At 33.6% G+C, this 20,954-nt stretch overlaps 1 protein-coding gene across 2 annotated transcripts in view; it reads left to right on the top strand.

The window, feature by feature from the left end:
• LOC100328987 (fork-head box J2/3 transcription factor) overlaps nt 1–20,954 on the top strand; it is a 47,038-nt gene that overhangs the window by 13,364 nt on the left and 12,720 nt on the right. For both annotated transcript variants that reach the window (XM_085490578.1, XM_085490577.1), the window contains exons 4-6: nt 16,555–16,650; nt 18,214–18,334; nt 19,235–19,378. In XM_085490578.1, the coding sequence (XP_085346704.1) occupies nt 16,555–16,650; nt 18,214–18,334; nt 19,235–19,378 (361 nt within the window). The remainder of the gene's footprint in view (nt 1–16,554; nt 16,651–18,213; nt 18,335–19,234; nt 19,379–20,954) is intronic.

The raw sequence follows: 20,954 nt of genomic DNA, 5'->3' as shown, positions 1-20,954 counted from the left end.
CCAATTTTTGTTTCATTCCCATGACAATCTGTCATATGTTACTGCTTAAGGAAAAATAAATGATTTCAGACATTTTTCTCCCAGCTCTCTGAGAGTCTGAAAGCATAGACTGGTAATTACCTATATGTTCATGTATTATGAAATTATGCGTTAACCTGTAATGTTTTGTGCTTCAACTTGGCAAACTTGTTTCTTCCATTGGTTTCTTTGCTGCAAATAATGCATAAAGTAGATTGAAAAATAGGTTATACTGAAAAATTACCAAGGCCTATGATCAACTCTCATCACTTTGTATCAGATGTATTGTCTTGAATGAATGAAGGAATGAAGTGCAATGCATTTACTGCTCCATCACAGTGTTGAAAGTCTCAAAAAAAGAAGCTGATTCTATTATACCTTGGTAATTGGCAGTATTGGAAATGTTGACAAAGCTGACTACCGTACTCACTTTAAATGTATTTATATACTATTTCAAAACCATCAGGTCCAATTCAAAATGGCCAAATACTGTGAAATACTTTATTTTTGCTGAAGGAATATTTCAGTGAAAATAAAATCCAGCCAATATACCTTTTTTCCTATTTTTTACATTCAACTCACCAAAAATCAGTGAAAATAAAGTATTTTACAGTAGCAGCTATTCTAATGTTAAAATTTCATTAAAACCAAGCATTCTGTCGCTTCAGAACATGATCCCTGTTGTACTCAAACACATTTTATTTAAAATTGGTACATACATTAAATACACAACTACTCTATATAATGAATATTTTAGGTGATCCCCCTCAGATGCTTGTACATTCTAATGATCATGTGGTTTCATCCGTGATTACCCCAATTCGCATTACTCACTGGTACAAGGTAAAGTGTGTGTAGTCGTACATGTATTTATGATGATATGGGCAAAGTAACTATATTGAAATTGTGGTGTAAAACCTATTCTATTAGGAGAAAACAGACAGAATCAGGCATAGCACTAAATAATTAAAACTTTGAGGTCAACTTAGCTTTCACTCTGGATTATTAAAATTCCTATCTTTTTTCTTTTTTAATATAATTATTATTGTTTATAATCCCCCCAAAAAATGATGGTACATCTTTGTTGATTTTAGACTTTCAGAAACCCCTCCAACAGCAAAACAAGGCAATAGTGGCTCGTTGATACTCATACAATGTAGTTTTGTTTTTCTGATTTGACTCAAAGTGGCCGACTGGCAGCCATTTTCTTTCAATGCATGCAGTTCTTTATCTGTATCTCTGAGATGTCCTGACATTACATACTTCTTTAACCAAATAACTTGCAGGGACTATGTGATGAAATTACTCGTTATATTATCACCTATATGCCAGCAGACTGTGGTCTAATCGAGCACAGCTTCATTGATGCATGTTTAATACCTGATGGAATTGGTAGCCAGTGGTAGCATGTACTGCTGGCAGCTAGGAACTTATATAGAATGTAACTATCATTAAATTATAGTTTGGATAGGTTCAATATAATTAAGAGACTATTCACATCCTGAGGGGTGTACAGTTTCCCTCTGGTACAAAATAAATTGCTTGTCATAATACGATATAGCTAGTAACTGTTTTGAGTTAAATGTATTAGATGTGCGTGCATTGTTCATCATTAGCAGTCATTTCCCTGTAAAGTTTCTGGAAATGTAGGCTCTTCAAACTTTGAATACCATGGGAAGAGGGAGGGGGGAAGGGGGTGGGGTACATTGAATAAAAATGTTTACACTGGATTAGTTATTTTGTAAATGTGCGAAACAGTTGGAACGAGATAGGTGCAATTGTTTATAGTCATTCTTGAAATAGTAGTCGCATGTACAACTTCTTCATAATGATGTAATATTATGATAAACACCAAGAAAAGAATGCTGTAAAACACATTGAAATAACTACATGTCATTTTAGCGAATATGACTCAATGCTCGAATTAACAATTTGTTAATTTAGCTAAAATGCCAACAATCTCATTAAGGGAATATACTTTATTCTAAATTAGCGACATCTTGAATTAGCGAAATTGAAGATTAGCGAAATCAGCTAAAATGACATACGAGCTAAAACTACGCGTTTTACAGTATTAATCACCCACGCCAACATTACCAAAGCGTTACTATGATTTCTGCTTGAAAATTGCACATAAGTTCATGCTATATAGTAAACTGTGGAGACTGGCTAGTTGCTATGACAACTGATACCACTACAAAGAGTAAACCGTCATGTATTCAGTATATCAGCAGACTAGACTGTGCAGTTGATGTATGGTTTCAACACCATGATACTTACTAAAATATAATTGCTGAAACAGTTTCCAGCAAAATAGAAATATAAGAAATTCCTATGTTATAATCAACTGGGACATGCAGTACATTCTTCTCTTCTTTTGATGATATTATACAGATAGATTACAAAAATAATTTACAATTAATGACAACAGGAGAATACCATCTGGTTTTTGTTTAACCTTTTCGACTCCATCTTTTGTCACCTTTCAAAAAAAAAAAACTGTAAGTGATTCCATATTTCTGATATTTTGATCAGGACCTGTATACAATGAAAAATTATATCAATTTTGTTAAAAATTAACAGTTATAGTTGAATACATAAATCAGAAATATGAAATGTTGCATTAACATTTTTGAGGAAATAATTACATGTGTGATTATTAATGTAAAATTACATTTTGTTGTAGTTTGAAGAAGTATTGAATTTTAAGATGGACACAGCTAACATTTGTGACATAGGAATTTCCTGAAATTATTTTCTGGCTATTTCAAAATCAGGATAAACATTTTTTTTTTTGGATTTCGACAACTTTTGAACTGAAAATGGCTGTCAGAGTGTTATAAGTAAGCCATGGACTGAAATCATTTCAAGTGTACCCGCTTTTCATTAATGCTTCAGTGAAAGTACATGCTTCAAAGATTGGGAATTTTTCCAAGATCAAATAGATTTTTAAATTTAAAATAAAATAAGTTTATAAAAAAAAAAAAAAACTGCAGACCCTACCATGTAGAGTCCTACTACAGTAGTACAGGGTAACTCATGATGTTGAAAATGACAAAGAATAAAGGACAACATTTAATTTTCTGTCTAATTTCATCGCTTACTTTAGGCAATGATAAAGCAATCACCTCTATCAACTGGCGATCAGAATAATTTTCTTCTCTATTTATTTACCTAATTAGAACCGACAAATTTCTCTATTACTATTTAATGACTGAGAATTATCCCTGATTTCATTCCTAATTGCTGAAATAAATGGGTTTATTTATTAAAGTTGACAGATTGCAGGCATATTTCAGTACCTAATTGCTTTTCAAAGCTGCAATACTTGCCTACTCGGTTTGTTCATAGCTGCTGCCTTGTGAAATCCCGTCTTCCCAAAAATGTTTTTAACATTTCTTGAAAGTCTATTCTGCTACCTCTTGCTTTTCATATGTTTTGAAGGTACTTTCACTTTTGGGGCAAGTTTGGATCATCTGTTGCTTTTAAGCATTAACCTTTTCACCCCCAGACTTTCTCGGCCAATTTTTTCTGCACTTTTTTTCCTATATTTTTCAATATTTCTGAAAATGAGCCCTAATTTTGGAGCCAACAGACAAAATTTCAGTAAATTTTCAGGTTTTACTCAAAAAAATTGTCATTTTTTGTCCTAATCTTATGAAAGAAAATGCTGACTATAAATAGGACTATTTTGTGAACTTGTGATGAAAAGAGAGAACTGGTAGTGAAAAGGTTAAAGGTGATTCTCAGTGAACAATCAAATTCAAATCCTACTAAATGTAAAACCTTTCGATCCAGAAAAAAATAAATCCAGTGTGTATATTTTCCTACTATCAATTATGATGTGAATTTTCAATTGGTATGGGGGTGGTGGTTGCTGTACACACATATGTAAGTGCAATGCCTGCTGCAACATGCATTCTTTGTGAATATGTTTTGGAATTTATAGATGTTGACGCCCCTTCTCGTAGCATGGCATACATTTTTTTCGCTGTATAAAGGTGTCTTTTTAATTGACAGAGGTGTGTCGATGGTCAAAATAAGACATGCATGTATTTAGATGCTTCCTTATACAGTAAATGCAGTTTTTAGTTCATGTGTGCTTCTATGGAAATTTGGTAATTACTGTAAAATGACTAATTTTCACTGGGTTTAAATTTCGCTGATTTACCATTTCAGGCATATTCAGTGAATTGTAAATTCATGGTTTTAGCATTTAGATAATGTGTTCTATAATAAATTTTACATATTCACTGGGTTTTAATTTAGCGCATTTTTCAGTCAGCGAAATAAGCAAAATTAAAACCCAGTGAATAATATAACAGTATATGAAATAACCTGTGCTGCCAGTAGTACAACTGTAAAAACTCTATATGCAATGTAGGAGAATTGTGATCAGAAATTAATTGTGATTCTTTGGTAAAAAGTCTGCATACTTGCAGGCATCAAAATTATAGGAGACATATGCCGAGATGCCACTCCTGTATGCCTTTAACCCTTAAGAATATTTTCTTTACAATTTCTCAAGACTTTTTCAAAAATGTTGGCCTTGAAATTAGGTGCCCTGTGAATACCGTTTTATACAATAGTTCAGTTCGCAATGACTCTTGAGGACATTCATTCATATGCAAATTGGTGAAAATATTTGATTTGCAAATACGAGATGGTTAAGTAACTTCTATGTTAAATTCAAAGGGATTCTGTGTGTGTATTTTCCCCCCATTGTAGCATTTATGTACCTCTTAACAAACATTGTACCTCTTCTGTGTGTCCATTCTTGGGCAGTTTGTTGAATCTATTGAATCGTACTTGATTGATCATGTATTACAGCTTGCTTAACTCCACTCTGCCATTGAGTACTGGAGAAACAAGGTTGCGTAAGGTCACGCTAGGCTATTTTTGCATTTCTATATGCGTGTCTGGATTCTTATTATACTAGGGCTTAACCTATATGTATACATGCAACAATGTGAAAGGAGTGTTGCATGTATGTCCATGAACCAACCTGTTCTGCATCCATGAATCAACCTGTTCTGCATTCCTGGGTCTACTACACATACTTCTCCATTCAGTCGCTCCTCTTCATTACCATTTGTCTCTCAGTATGCATGTCATCATTTTCTGTGTACTGCAGTCTGTTGTTACTTATAAAGCTTCTTCTTGAGGCTCCAAATTAAGAGTAGCTTGAGGCACACAGGAAATCAATTTGAGTATTACTGTCCTCGATAATGAGTAGTCCTGCTGGACCACTATAATTTTTTACAAAGAATTACAAATTTCTAACAAACTATGGATTTTCTTGCGTGTATGTGTACCATCCATGTGTAAAGATGCATCTCTAATAGAAACTAAAAATTGCAAAAATACATTGGATTATTAAGATACTTGTATTAACACAGCTCTGTCACTTGTACGTAATGCGCAGAAAATGTTCATGTAAATACATGTATGGTGGGTTCTTTACCTGTAGTAGTACACTGTACAATGCACTTATACCATGCGGTGGCCGTTGCTGAATAATTGCGTTCCAAGCCTCGCTTTAACATTGATTAAACGTACTGGCAGTGAATCGTATGTATCGTAGCGTTGCAGGGAACCCGAAAGCGAGGCTTTGAACACAAATTAGTTAGCAATGTCCACCGCTTTATAAAAGTGAATTGCGAATCATATTTCTATATATTAAATTGGTAATATTGATTTATTCAATACACGAACATTTTGTAGCATTTATTAAATCTAACTGTTATTGTTCACTTCTTTTGAAGATGAAAAATGTCAAGAATATTAATATTATCATAAACCCCCACTCCCATCTTGCAGTAAGTTATGTTGAATGTTAACCCATCCACAATATGAAGGAACGTTAAGGAATATTCACCATATCCCACTCTATACATGTATGGATATGCATAGCGTATTTGCTCTGTTAGAAGTGTATCTTCAATAGAAGTGCATGTAAACCAACAGAGGTATTTATTGCATGCTGGATTAAACTATGGCAATTAAGTAAGTACATGCGCTTCTAGCAGAGTGAATGTGATATTGCGTGCATGCACACAACATTGCTTACTTATGCCCAACAATTTAATCAAACGAAATTAGCTTGTGTAGTCACTGTTTCTAAGATTCTCAAATGAGCATTTAATTTTTTTCTGTAAACATGGCCATCAAGTTGAATCTTTTCAGGCTGACTAGCATCATACACGTGAGCACGAGAAGGGTTCCATCCCTCTAAATTGTTTGAATTAGCTTCACATTGTCATTCTTGGCTGCAAGTAACCATTTCTATCAGTATCCTGCATCTTTGAAACTAAATGGATCCAGACATCAATCCTCGGTAAGAACCAACAACATCAAAGCCCTATTCTGACATCAATCCTCGGTAAGAACTCCCAACATCGAAGCCCTATTCTGACGAGTTGGAAGTACATACTGCGGTGATTAATATAAACCTGTCAGCAAGCATACAATAACTTGAGGGGGTCATTTAGATTTAGTGATCAATGATGTTCAAACCAGACGTGTCAGTCTTCTGTAATGTCCGTAATAACCAACTTCGATGGAATATATGATGAAAGAGACAAGCAATTTATTTTCGCATCCACTCCCCAAATGGGGGTCACTGGCAACCATTGAGTGTGAGGCTCTAGCGAGATAATTGCGAAGTGGCAAGACTGAATGATGAAACTTCAAAAATAGGGGTCAGATTTTGGATGGCAAGTCTGCTCTCTCCCCGATTTAGTTGATGGAGAAAGATCATGTTTGGGTCAGAGATAAATGTGGTTTGCCATAATATGCTTGTCAGAGGAGTTGCATAAGAACCAAAATAGTCTCTCCAGCGTCTTTTGATAATTTGAATTGGCCCCCAGTCTTTGATGAGCGGACATGGTTTACTATTCCCTATATGGAATATTTTGTTCATGCTAAGCATAGTTGTTGTCTGTAGGAATGCCCCGGGTATGTATTCCTGAAAGGAAAATACAAATCTTTAGTGGATGGTGTTTTGAATCCTAAGAGCGTGGCGGTATACTCGTGCTATCTTCCATGCAGTTAATACACAGCGAAATATTATACCGCGGTCGCTTTATCTTTGGGAATGCACCAGTGCATCATGGGAAATGTCATTTGAATGGGCCTTGCCCATGGTTTACCAGCAACATGTACATGTATGTATACTAACATGTTGGATGTATTAATTCTGTGTGCTAACTTCTCACATTAAATCTTGCTAAACTAGTTTACTAACATTAAAATAGTGTTCTACAGATATTTATTATTGTATATGTATATGACAAAAAAATATTCTGATTATTGAAGAGAACACTTTTGTTGAACACTGACGAGATGCATCGCCGTCAGGCTGATTTGCATACTGAAAAAGTATTCTTATCCTGTTAAAAATTTCCTAACATAGATGTGCCAGATTTCTGACATCGGAAGCCATTATCAAAATGCAAAAAGACATTTGTAAGCTAACATTACCACATTACAATATAGTCTGAGCGTAGCTATATTTTCAAAGGGAACCTCAGTCCAAACAACATAATGACCTCTAAAGAAAAAGCTCCACAAATGTAGGAGAATGCAATTTACAGTTTTGTTGTATCACTTTTCATTCTCTAGATATTCCACTTTTCATCAGTATTACGTAGTCAGCCATCTTGATTTTCAAGCAAAGGATTATGGGTAAAGTATGACATAGAAATTGAGAAAATGATTTCATCTATAACTTCAAAAGTTGAACATTAAATTGGCTGAAAGTTTAGAAATTGGTAATATACATGTACTGGTGCCATGCATGCTTATAAAATAGTTGTCATGGAAACAGAACTGAAAATATTTATTTTTATGTTTTTCTACCAAATGCTAAAATGTCCTTATACTGTATACAATTTACCAACGTGAGTAGGTTATATAGGTTATATATCACATGTTGAGCACAGAAAGGGGACAAAAAAGTGACATTCTATATTTCACAACTAAAATATTGATTTTTATTTTTTTAACGTTTTTAACAATATCTTCACTTTATGTGTATTTGTGAAATTCCAATTTCCATTACTATAATTATATACATGAGTAATATGCACAACGAAAATTTGAACTAATTCGCATCAGTATTTCTCATGTTATAGATAAAATAATTTTCACCTATATAACCTACTCACGTTGGTAAATTGTATGCTCACAATTAAAAAAAAAAAAATTAAAAGTTATTTGTCTGGTTTTAATATTAAAAAGTGAACACCATCATCACAGGAGTTGAAAATATCAATTAGGCACATTCAACTACCTTGGTCACGGGAATATTAGAAAAATTTACCCAGCTGAGTATTCATATTTATTGTGTCAGTCTCCCATTTTGGTTTTTGCGAAAGTTTTCAAACACATTTTTAAGGCTAAAACTATTATAAGGTATTAATTTAAAATGCATGTACAAGCATATCTTCCTGTGGAGTATTTTTTTTCTTTCAAACTAGAGGTTGTGACATTTATGGGTATGTGTGTGTATTTCTATATTTTGATACATGTAAATCCTATTGTGAAACAGAAATGGGATTATAATATTGGATGTCAGATATGTACATGTAGGTCATATTACATGTATAACTGAGAAGTGAGACGCGTTGGGATTTACTGTAAAATGACTAATTTTCACTGGGTTTAAATTTCACTGATTTACCATTTCGGGCATATTCAGTGGGTTTTAAATTCACGGTTTCGTCATTTAGATAATGTGTTCTATGCTAAATTTTACATATTCACTGTGTTTTAATTTAGCGCATTTTTCCAGTCAGCGAAATAAGCTAAATTAAAACCCAGTGAATAATTACCCCCTTTACAGTACCATTTCTGTACTGATAGAGTTGTCTATACTATTACAGAGAAAAGATAACTACCTGCAGTTATGTAGAAATTGGCTGTTACTGTTAGCTGGTCAAAATGGTAACCTCTTTGTTTTTTTTTGCTTTCCAGTTTTTTGGGGATCTCCAGCATTTCCATATTTTCTCTTACTGCGTAACTGTACCCAATTGACAAACCAATCTTCGTGGAATTAATTTTTAGCTGGTAAAGCAATTTATGTAGTAATTTGAAATATGATAACCCACAAATATTAACATTTCCACAACGTCCTCTGAAGTTACCGAACTGTAAATGATTACTTTCTGGTAAATCATATTCTCTGGTAAATTGAATCCCTGTCACGTCTATTCTGACTGCAATTTTTGTTTTACTCTCGGAATGTTATCACTGTGGAGCAATATTTATGTATTTTTCTGACAGTTATCCCCACGGTAGCTGGTTTTGATTCAAAATTGTTGAAAAAATATCTAACATATTATGTTCATTAATTTTGTTTAATGTGAAAAAGTTGAATTTCAATGAATTAAAGGGACTTCAGTTCAAGATGCCATGTTTTCAAGGTTTTGATGTGTATTGATGGGTTTTACATTTAAACGTTCAGGCAACAGACACTGTCATTTCAAGTTGAAAATTGTTGAAAAAAAATTATCAAAAAATAAATAAAAATAAAACATATGTTGTACCAAAATGTTGACAGGAATAAAATTATAATGTCCACATGAAGGTGGATTTATTGTTTATGTACACAGTGAGCTTTACTCAAGATCACAATACAGTAAAGTTTGATGTGACAAAGCCTTTTTTAAATGCTCTACTCTGAGATAGTAATCTATACTGTCAGGATGTTAAGAATTTGAGATTTACGTTTTCTCAATTTCAACATCACGTCTTAATGTATGTTTCAATAATTATGTCTACGCCCAACTTTTATTTTACAAAGATTATTTGATTCAAGACAACATCGAATTTCAAAATACACATGTATTTTACTCTGTGCATGTACATGCAACTTACTATACTATCTTCTGAAAGGTCAGTAAAGATCCGTGGAAGAAGCGAGAGGTTTCATCTTCAAAAAGTCTTAGCCCTCCCCAGAGAAGTTTAAATCCACCCACATCCCTATTGTTAACTGTACCCCCAAGTTGAGGGTTTCCACAAACCACAAATGTCTAACTAATATTACAAACTGCAGCTAGAATTCACAACAATTTATCAGTGAATCTATTCAATAGAAACCGTGTCAATCAGTGCATCACTGTGTTTCCATAAGAACACGCGTTATTTAGTTGATTATAACAAGTGTTTTTTATTTCGGTCCATTCAGTAAAGTGTTAACATCGAACAAGTGCTAAAATCTTCTATTCATGCTTTCAGCATAACCAGTTGACCGTTTTATGGTATTGGTAATTAATCAAATATAATTATTTTTATCTTATCTTGTCCAAATAAAACATGAAAGAAAGTGTTACGACATTAGCTAATGTCGTCAGCCAATGTTGGCTTTGAAATGAGTACCCTAGGGAGTCCATTAATGCTCCAGGTCATAAAGATGCACCTCAGCTTGAGGCAAATATTGCAAAAATGACTCCCTACATTGAATGGACATATCAAAGAGAAAGATAATTCCAAGATGAGTTGGTAGTGATTTTCTCAAATTTGTGTTACTTACACTGGAACTGGGAGAACATACAATTGTAACTAGAGGTTTTATAGAGAGGATAGTTTTATAACTTCTGTTTTTATTTTTTTTAAAGTTAGATTGACATCACTCCTAATAACATTCCCTGCTAATACAAAACTCTGTTCACTTTTAATGACAAATTTCATATCAGAATTTTATTATTAAAATTATGATTGCTGCCGTAATAAGCTGACTCTAGAATTTCCGATTGAAGTAATTTCAATTTTCCTAATTACATCAAATTACCTCTCATATTGCATATCAATGTAATTCCAAGTTTGGTTGATATACTTCCATTCAATGAAATTAGGATGAAAATCACACTATTTTTAACTGAAAGCTGAAAGTATTTTGTAAAAATGGTAAAATCACAAGGTTTTGTGACCATTTTCTTAATAATAAAAATGAGAAATAATAAAAATTCACTCAACAATTTTTAGCTCCGCTGTCGACTTTGTCAAGCAGAGCTTTATCATACGAGTGATTGTCAGTTGTCGTCCGTGTCATCTTTTTACTTATTTGACTTCTTCTTGAAAACTACAATTCTCTTTGCATTGACACTTGGTGTCAATAGAAAGACTTCTCCTAGATTTGTTCATTTCGTGATGGTAGATCTCTCTCAGATTTGTTCATTTTGTGATATCTTCAATTCTCTAAATTTGATGAATATTTTTGTCATTTTTGGAAAAAGTGATATTTTCGACTTCTTGTTGAAAACCAAGTCTGATTGCTTTTATATTGTACATATAGGTACTCCAGATCCCTCTCTGAGATTTGTTTATTTTGTGATGATATCTTCAAATATCTAATTTTAATTGAATTAATTTAATTGAAATGTGCATTGCTAACAGCGAAAGTATCTCATCCGAGAGGCTGCTTGTTCCAATATTTTTATACCCCAGTCCATAATGTCATAGGAAAACAACAACTTTTAAATTTTGCTAGGGCATACATGTAGATTGATTTTGATATATATCCATCTTAATATTGTTAAAAATGATTGAGAAAATTGACATTTAATTTTATATTAATTTCCCTGTGTGCTGTTTTCCCATTGTTTTCCATTGTTGAAATTATCTCCCATAATGCATTGCACATACATGAATATTCTAAGTAACTTTCTCAGTAGTGTAAAATTTGACAGAATCACTTTTGGGAAATTTCGTTCTATAGTCAAAGTCTGAAAAAGGAAGTCTGATATTTTTTAATGACAGCTGACTACTTCAAATATGAACTTGACACATCTATACATCTTGTAAAAAAAGGGGATAAGCAGCCTTGATTTCAAATTCATAGTTTTAGTAAGTTTTTCATTAAAATGGCTGCTATTTTTGAGCAAGCATGAGAAAAAAATTGTTGAAACATGTTAGACTCCCCTCTTTGCTTCCTGAATTGAAACCCACAGTTAAAACCCACAGTATTTCTTTTTAAAAATCTGCTCGAAGGCAATGATGAACAAAACTGTTACCGGTAGTTTACATATCACAGGCTGTACTGGTAGCTAATTGGAAGAAAAAAAAGTCTTTTCACTTGAGCTATAATTATGAACTCATTCCATGCGACTAATCGATTGTAAAAATTTTGTGAATATATCAAAAAAAAATGTTCCCCACTTGGTGATCGCTGTGAATCAAATTCCTACTGCGAGGCACTCACTTTTGATTGGATTTCTAATTCCCATGCGGCAAACAATAACCAGATACAGTATCCTGAAATTACGCCGTGGTATCAAAAAGGTCGGAATCATATGAACATTTCTTGATTGTTGGGAAATTGAGCACCGTAATTTAATTACGCTTCCAAGTGATTCCCTTAAAGTGCTGGATTTAACAGTACGGTACCTGGTCTTCAGTAACGAGGTGTGTTGCAAGCATGCTGTATTCTCCTGATAAAGAAATTAACTTGACACTGTCTGGAAATATTCCAATATGAATTGAGTGAATTTTTGATGAGAAATTCATGCTAAATTAGAAGGCTTAAGCTCATAGTAATGAGAATTAATAGTTAATTTGGGTTGGGGATGGCTGCTTGTATTCCTAACTTGCAACTTAGTCTCCCTCGGGTGCTCTAAAACAGTATCAAGATTCTATGTTCTTCACTAAGTGGTTAACGTCACAGCGTACAAGAAGCTTCTTTATTACCAGACATGCCCCAAGGTGTAGCTCAAGATATTGGTGGGCTTGCTAGCAAATCATGTGCGTCTTTTAGGTTTGTGAATACATACATGTACTCTATTTCATCAGCTTTGATATTCAGCATGTATGCAAGCAGACTGCAGCTGTAGTCTGGCATCAAAGTAATTTGACGTAATTTTGTTACTTCACAGATGTTTTTTTTTTTTTTTTCAAAACTGCACTGTAGCAATGAAAAAAGATAAAAATAAGAGTTGGAGATCTGCATCTGTAAAGGAATGTTGAGTTAAACTGAACAGTAGCTGATACTACTGAGTGGAACTGAACAGTGGCTGACATAGTTTCACTGCATGTATACGAATGCATTACGTTAGACTGACATTGACGATTCACTCATATATTTCTTAGTTGTAAAGCTTTTATGTAAGGAAATGTTTATGCAATTATAATTGCATCATTTTTGTAGTTACTGTCTAGGTAAGAAATTGACAACTAATAATGAAGTCAATTTGTCAGCATGCATTTATATGGGACAAGGAATACAACATGTGAATGCAAAATTAAACTGTACTGAAGTGGCCTCATGGGGGCAGTATTTCTTATCAAATTTTGATTCCTGTTATCATCTTGTTATATCTTCTGTAGTTGTAAATTAGAAAAGCTGTCAATAAAAGCGAGTGTTGAGGGGGATATTCAGCACTTTAATAATTAAGATCTATGAAATTCCACCTTGCGAGGTCAGGGTTGCGATGACACCAAAGTTTAAATGCAAAATTCTGAATCCGTAGAGAGCTTCTTGAGTTCTGATGATATAAATATCATTTTTTTCTGTCAAATTCCATGTAGAAAAGCGTTTTCAGGGTTTTATTACCGCAATTGTTTCTAGTGTTAAAATTACTGCATACATGTGAATGGATCCACAAAATATTTCTTTATTACACTTTTTTTTTCCTGTGCTTCAAAATATTATGATGCACAAAGGGAATAAAGGGAGTTAGTCTATTCACAAGTTTATTAATAATAAATGCATAAAGTATCTAGGAATGTGCAATCATCAGAAACAACATAAAATAAAAACTTTGGAATAATTTCTTAACAGTTACTTTTCTTATGTGGGCATAATTATTAGCTGTGTTTTAATTTTGCTGATAATAGTCAAATTGATTTAATTTTTTGTTTTCTTCACAAAGCATTGAATTTAATACCCTGTAATATCAATTTGTTTAAATTAAACCAAGTGACTTTTGAATGATGTAACCTTTCCTGCCAAAATGTTGATAACTTATTAATATTTTACCCAATTCACATAATTTTCTATTGCCTACAGAGCTTGGGCAATAATCTGAAAAAAAATTATATTTGTGTGTGAATGTTTCATTACCCTTTGGTGTTAAAAAGGTTAAGTTTAGCATAACTAGAAATAAGAAAGACAACAACGAACATTCTTGTGAAGTGTGCAGATTCTATACAAGTCTGATGGCTTGCGAAGTGAACAGATTCTATACAAGTCTGATGGCTTGCGAAGTGAACAGATTCTATACAAGTCTGATGGCTTGCGAAGTGTGCAGATTCTATACAAGTCTGATGGCTTGTGAAGTGTGCAGATTCTATACAAGTCTGATGGCTTGCGAAGTGAACAGATTCTATACAAGTCTGATGGCTTGTGAAGTGTGCAGATTCTATACAAGTCTGATGGATTGTGAAGTGTGCAGATTCTATACAAGTCTGATGGCTTGTGAAGTCAAAAGTCACTATACCACAGTTCACTGTGTACGAGAACCTGAACTTTGATATTCTGATGTTCTTCAAGCTAACCCATGTAAAAAATGGCAAATGTAGCTGTTTGTAATGGCATTGAAATGACTCTTAATTGAGGCAGCAAAGTCAATGTACTTCAAACTGAATTTTGAGCTATGTTATACATGATTTTATGTCATTGCTTCTACTACATTTCTGCTGTCTATAAAATTATAAACCTGTTTGTATAAAAAAACAAAACAAAAAACTTTTCTCTGAAATATTAATTTATTATATTATTTGCCATTGTTGAGCATTTAAGTTTTTGTCTTTGTGATTTGCTGCATTACCCCCTCCCTCCTCCATTACTTGACTCTTTAGACTGGTTGAAATTATCCCATTGTCCCTTGACTCCCTAGACAGGTTGAAATTAAGTCTGTATAACTTTGACTTCTTAGATTCGTTAAAATTATCCCAGTATTTGCCCTTCTTTATTTGCTGCCATGCATTCATCGGGTTCTTTACAGACATGATTGATTGCTCCCTCTACTCAGTATACCCATGACATTGTTTAATGGTCCACACGAGGGAGCTGCTAAAATTAAGGCTTCTTCCTCGTGGGCTCGTCGTTAACTACAAAGTGATATAGGCACAATCATTTTTCACACTTTATCTGTTTGGCAATTTCTTGTAAACTGCTTCGGGAAATTGATGAGAAGAAAAAACGATAAAGTTTAATCATGAGTTGCTACTGTGTCAGGTGCTGTACATGTATGTGTTGTGTAAGGGACTATTAAATCAGTGTACATCCGGTACCATGTGTGCTTCTTGCCACACCCCTAACAGTGCTTTTCCATGATTTGTAAGGATATATTAGCACAAATCAGTGAAGTACCATGTGTGCTTCTTGCCACACCCCTAACAGTGCTTTTCCATGATTTGTAAGGGTATATTAGCACAAGTCAGTGAAGTACCATGTGTGCTTCTTGCCACACCCCTAACAGTTCTTTTCCATGATTTGTAAGGGTATATTAGCACGAGTCAGTGAAGTACCATGTGTCCCTTCCACCACACCCAAAATGCAGTTCTCTTTTATGTAAGAGATTACATGTACATGTATTAACACAAATCAGTGCAGTACACTACACCATTTGTGTTTTTATAATGGAATATTAACACAAATTATTATTATCAATTGCATGTAATGCCTTTACACCTTGCCATATAATCTCAACTATAATACATCTCTCAAGGTTATTGTATGCACTACCAAATTGATAATGGTAGTTTATACCATACGTTCATGTGTTTTTCCCTTAAGAAAATTTGACACCAAAATATTGGGATTTCACTTTCAAATTACTCCACGAGTTTCATGAATACACAAAATACATGAAATTAAAAAGAATGCTTCCTAGATTGTCCAATTACTCTGTAACACTTGAGCTTCTCACTGAGGAAATTTCCAGAAATTTAAAATAAGCGGAACAGATACATATTCAAAAAATAACTCTAATTCATGCAGGGAGAAACTACCTTTATTTAGGAATATTTATTCCAATGTTTTTATCGGCAAATGTGGAAATGATTTTAATTTTATTACAACAAGTCTGAGCAGATTTGACCACCGCAAACAATATTACTTACTTTACAGTCATGTAAAACCTTTTAAACCTATTTAAAATACTGTTTTTAGATATTTACTAGCATTTGTCAAAATGAAGTGTGGTATTCAAATTGCAGGTCATCTGCTTTAGTGGTTGATGAATTAGTGAGCAAGTCTATTACCTTGCTGCTTCAATACTTGCTGTAAATATTTATGAACTAAAGGAATACATACATGTGGAGAAGTGTATCAATTCATGTCTACATGTAGCTATTAGGAGTAGATCTATGTTCACCAGTCATATGTGTTATCTCTGTAGACAGAATATTCATGTGATATATGTATAAGTATAGTCCCGCGATATACACTCTAGGTTTGATATGTAATCCTGGTGGAAATCACTTGACGTCAAAATTCTGGTAATGGAAAATATCATGGGATTTTATATAAAAAATATGGCCTTATATTAATTGAGTGTACATCAATTGTAAATTCATATCTTTGCTTTTTTACAGTCTTCACCATACAGTCCAGAAGGTAGTTTGCATGAAAGCCAAAACAGTGTCGCCAGTTTAGGTGGTCCTGCACCAACGTTAGCACAGATAAATTTAGTAAGTACAGTGCACTATACTTATATCCCATTTGCACATTTACACAGTTCTTGTCCGCAATTCCACTATTTTCAAAAATTGGTAGATTAAGTCTGGTTCTGGTTATTGATACAATGATGTCCAAAATTATGCATGCAATACAGACTAGTACAACAAGAACTGTCATGTCTATTATTCAAGTACTCCAAGCTGATTGGAAGACAGGTTACATGAAATGGAATAAGCTAAGATGTAGCTAGCTACTAAAGCAATGTCTTCATGTTTGTTTTTATTTGAAACTTACTGGGTTTTTTTTGGTCTAACTATCTTTTATTCCATACAATAGAAATTCTTTACAGCACAATGTCAACATACAACAAATGTCACAGCTAGTATAACCCATACAAAATAGACACTGAATACCCATTAACAATTGAAGTCTCCCCACTTGTCCAGGAATATTTGGACATTTGAAACTTACTTTACACTTGTTATTACTAACAAAATTAAATAAAGACAATGCACTTTACGTTAAAATTAAAATCACATGGAAATTCTGAATTTTTTTTTGTTTTTTTAAATCAAGGCCTTTCATTCTTGTCTGACGCCAAAATTACTGTGACATTCAAATTAGAATACTTACGGTGCATATTAAACCCTTGATTATTTGAGTACCATCATTGCTTAACTTTTTGCCTGTTTTTATGTATTTTTTAAATTTTTGAACCAATTTAAGGGAAAAAAAAATTGTTTTACTTTGTGAAAGATGAAAAAGTTGACTTGGCTTAGAGTAAAGCCTTTTAGTTAGCCTTTGATTTTGCCAACTTTCATAAAATAAATATTTTTTTACAATGTATGAAATATAATTTTGATCAACACCTATATGCAATGAGAAATGATGTCATTTGCATATCATCATTGTTGTCATGGGAATGGTTTGCTGACATGAACGTCGTTTATCCTGTATCAGTGGGAAAAATCCCCTGTGGTATTGTTTCAAAAATCTACTGAATGTTCTTGACTTGGATTAAGGGTAAAGTGACTTTTCCTAATTTTGTCTCTAGAGTACACTGCCTACTCTTAATATGGACTCGGGAGAGTTTACTGTCAATTCCTAATTTGGACTGAAAAATGGCTCTCTGTCCACTCTTAATTTACACTCAAAATGACAGTCTAGGGGTTTCCTCTAAAATGTTTAGTAGAAAGGTTCAACTGCAAAAAGTAGGAGGTCAAGTAGTATGGTATACTGTAAAATACTTTATATTTTATCCAGGATTGCTTTTGCTGAATTAATTTTGAATGTTTTGTATGGTGTTTAATTTAACTGATTTTCGATGAGATAAATTTTGAATATACAATGTAGCAGAAAATGTCTGCACACTACATTTTATTTTCATTGATTCATTCCTTCAGTGAATACAGTAAAAAATACTCAAGTGAAAAATAAAGTACACATTGTTGAGTAGGTAGTCATGTAGTATGAACGGCAGGCTAAATTAAACACCTGCCTCTTAATAAAATAAACTGTTTGTCTTTTTCATATCACTTATCACATTTAATGAATTTAATTTGCATTAATTACAGCATTCACATCCTGGACATTTGGATCCAATTGCAACACGATTATTTGAATCTAACCCTAACTTTGATGATTTGAGTGCCTCGTTCCGAAGTCTTTACAAGCAAGTGTTTGAATCATCACAGGGTAAGTGTATGCAGTTAGTGATTCCACTCATCTATATTTTAGACAATGTCTCTATAAGAAGTGTCTCAGTGAAAGTTGGCAGCCTAAAAATTGTTTATTTTTATTTCTTGTATTTTGTATTCAAACACACCTGATAAAAGTTTTTTTAAAAATAAAATTGCATCCTTTCTCGTAGTCGTATTTGCTTAGTTGGTAACCCCAGTTGGCCTTCTTTATGGTCTAGTTGCAGGGAGACAGGCACAGCGCCCTCATGTGATGGCGTATGTCTTCATGTAATTCTATTGCTACATGCTCCATTACCGGAGTCAGTCGTGTATGCATTTAAACATAGTCTATCCTGATTGTCAATCTTGCTGACTTGATTTGATTAATGAGTAAAAAATGTGCACAAGATTGGCTTTCAATGCATCTGCTTGCAGGAAACAATTCACAAATCTTTGTGTTAAACCATTGCGTCTCACTGGCACTCAGGATCGCTGCTTCATCAACGTTGTTTGCCCTGTACGATTAAGGACTAAATTTATTGTTTGGGCTAGTATAATTGTATGTTTCAGGGGCGTGTTGGTACCGTGATTCAAATTTGAGAGCAACTTTACTTTGCACATTACATAAAAAAAATGCCGCCACTAAACATTGGTGAAATAAATGTACATGTCTATATGGGTTGAGTTTAAGAGAATTAGGAATATTAATTCACGAATAAGCGATTTGATATCACAAACACATTTTAACTAAACAAGTTGCAAGAATGTAGGATGAATATATAATTTATTGAATTTATACACTGGTGAGAGAATGATCCATTGATATAAAAATACTTAAAGTGAGCTTTAGTCATTGTAATACTAATATTAAACATCTCCAACCTGGTTTGATTGTTAATTTTGAAATTCTTTCTAGGAGGAGATGTCCCTCATCACACATCCCATCAGTTACCAAGCAATTCATGTAAATCTGCCTATAGCACGGTCACTACTAGCAGCCTCGCTGGTTCTACTAATAGCTTACAGATGAGTAACAACAACAACATGTCAGCGAATCCAGGTAATCATCCCATTCTCGTCTTAGCCAGCTAAGATTCATTAATTCCTCCGTGCCATAATACAGAATTGGCTGTAATCCCACTACAAATCTGTCATCACTAATGCCACGATCTTTTCATATTTTGCATTTTGAGATTTATTTTCTAAGGGGAAATTGAGCCTAAAGTCGCATGATTTTATCAGGTCAAATATGACTTGATGTATTTATATTTGTTTAAATTTGAAATTTATCTGAGTTGTTACTGAAACGTTGATTGATGAATCAGCTTCTTGGTGCACCCTATTAAATCATTCAATTTATCTGAGTTGTACTAAAATTTTCCCCATCATGCACTGGGTCATGAAGGTTGGCCATAACTTCATCTAAACCATCCTATCCTATCCTATCCTATCCTATCCTATGCTTTGCTTCCCCCTTTACCATCACTATCATAGCTCCATTAGCCAGTTAAACACCATAATTTTCCCACTAAAATTTTAGTGCTACATTTTGCTCGTATTTCTGTATTTTTCTGCCCCCCCCTAATTCTGGACCAAATGGACATAATTTTCTATTGACTACAGATTGTAATAAAAATTTTGAAAAAATATGAAAGATTTTATTTTGTGGTTTGATATGTTTCAAGGTATAAAGCTACTCAAAAGTAATTATATTTTGGTTTTTTCACTTTGTATATGGGCTGGAGGCCTTGTAACACAATAAAATGGGTTATTATTATTACTAGAATATGCACATATTCAGGTATTATTGTACCTTAAAATAAAATTTGTCTAATTAAATCCACGTAAACATATATAATCACATTTAGAAGTCATCTTTCGACTATATCATTCATGAATCAAAATAGTGTTATTTAAATACCAATGAAAATTTCATAATGCATTTTGGGAGGTGAGTTACAATCAAACAAGCAAACAGTTTTTGACCCAGGAAGCTACCATGTCCTCCGAGAAGCTTTGCGGAGCTCCACCGATTTCACTAATTAGTGTTTAATGAGGTCACCCAAAAACTGCCTTTATTCTGTCTGAATACGAACAGCTTCAACTAGTCAACTAGAAAAATAGCTGCCTGGCGTTTGAAATAAAAATTTTGAAAATTAAATACCAATGAAAATTCGATAATGCATTTAGGGAGGTGAGTTACAATCAAACAAGCAAGCAGTTTCCGGTCCAGGAAGCTACCATGTCCTCCGAGAAGCTTTGCGGAGCTCCACCGATTTCACTAATTAGCATTTAATGAGGTCACCCAAAAACTGCCTTTATTCTGTCTGAATACGAACAGCTTCAACTAGTCAACTAGAAAAAATAGCTGCCTGGCGTTTGAAATTAAAATTGTGAAAATTAAATACCAATGAAAATTCGATAATGCATTTAGGGAGGTGAGTTACAATCAAACAAGCGGTTTCCGGCCCAGGAAGCTACCATGTCCTCTGAGAAGCTTTGCGGAGCTCCAACGATTTAACTAATTAGCGTTTAATGAAGTCACCTGAAAACTGCCTTTCTTCTGTCTGAATACGAACAGCTTCAACTAGTCAACTAGAAAAAGTAGCTTCCTGGTGTTTGAAAAATTAATAGAA

The sequence above is a fragment of the Saccoglossus kowalevskii genome, chromosome 15 (assembly GCF_978046115.1).
Source record: "Saccoglossus kowalevskii chromosome 15, keSacKowa6.1, whole genome shotgun sequence".
NCBI lineage: Eukaryota > Metazoa > Hemichordata > Enteropneusta > Harrimaniidae > Saccoglossus > Saccoglossus kowalevskii.
This window is presented reverse-complemented; position numbering and strand designations above follow the sequence as displayed.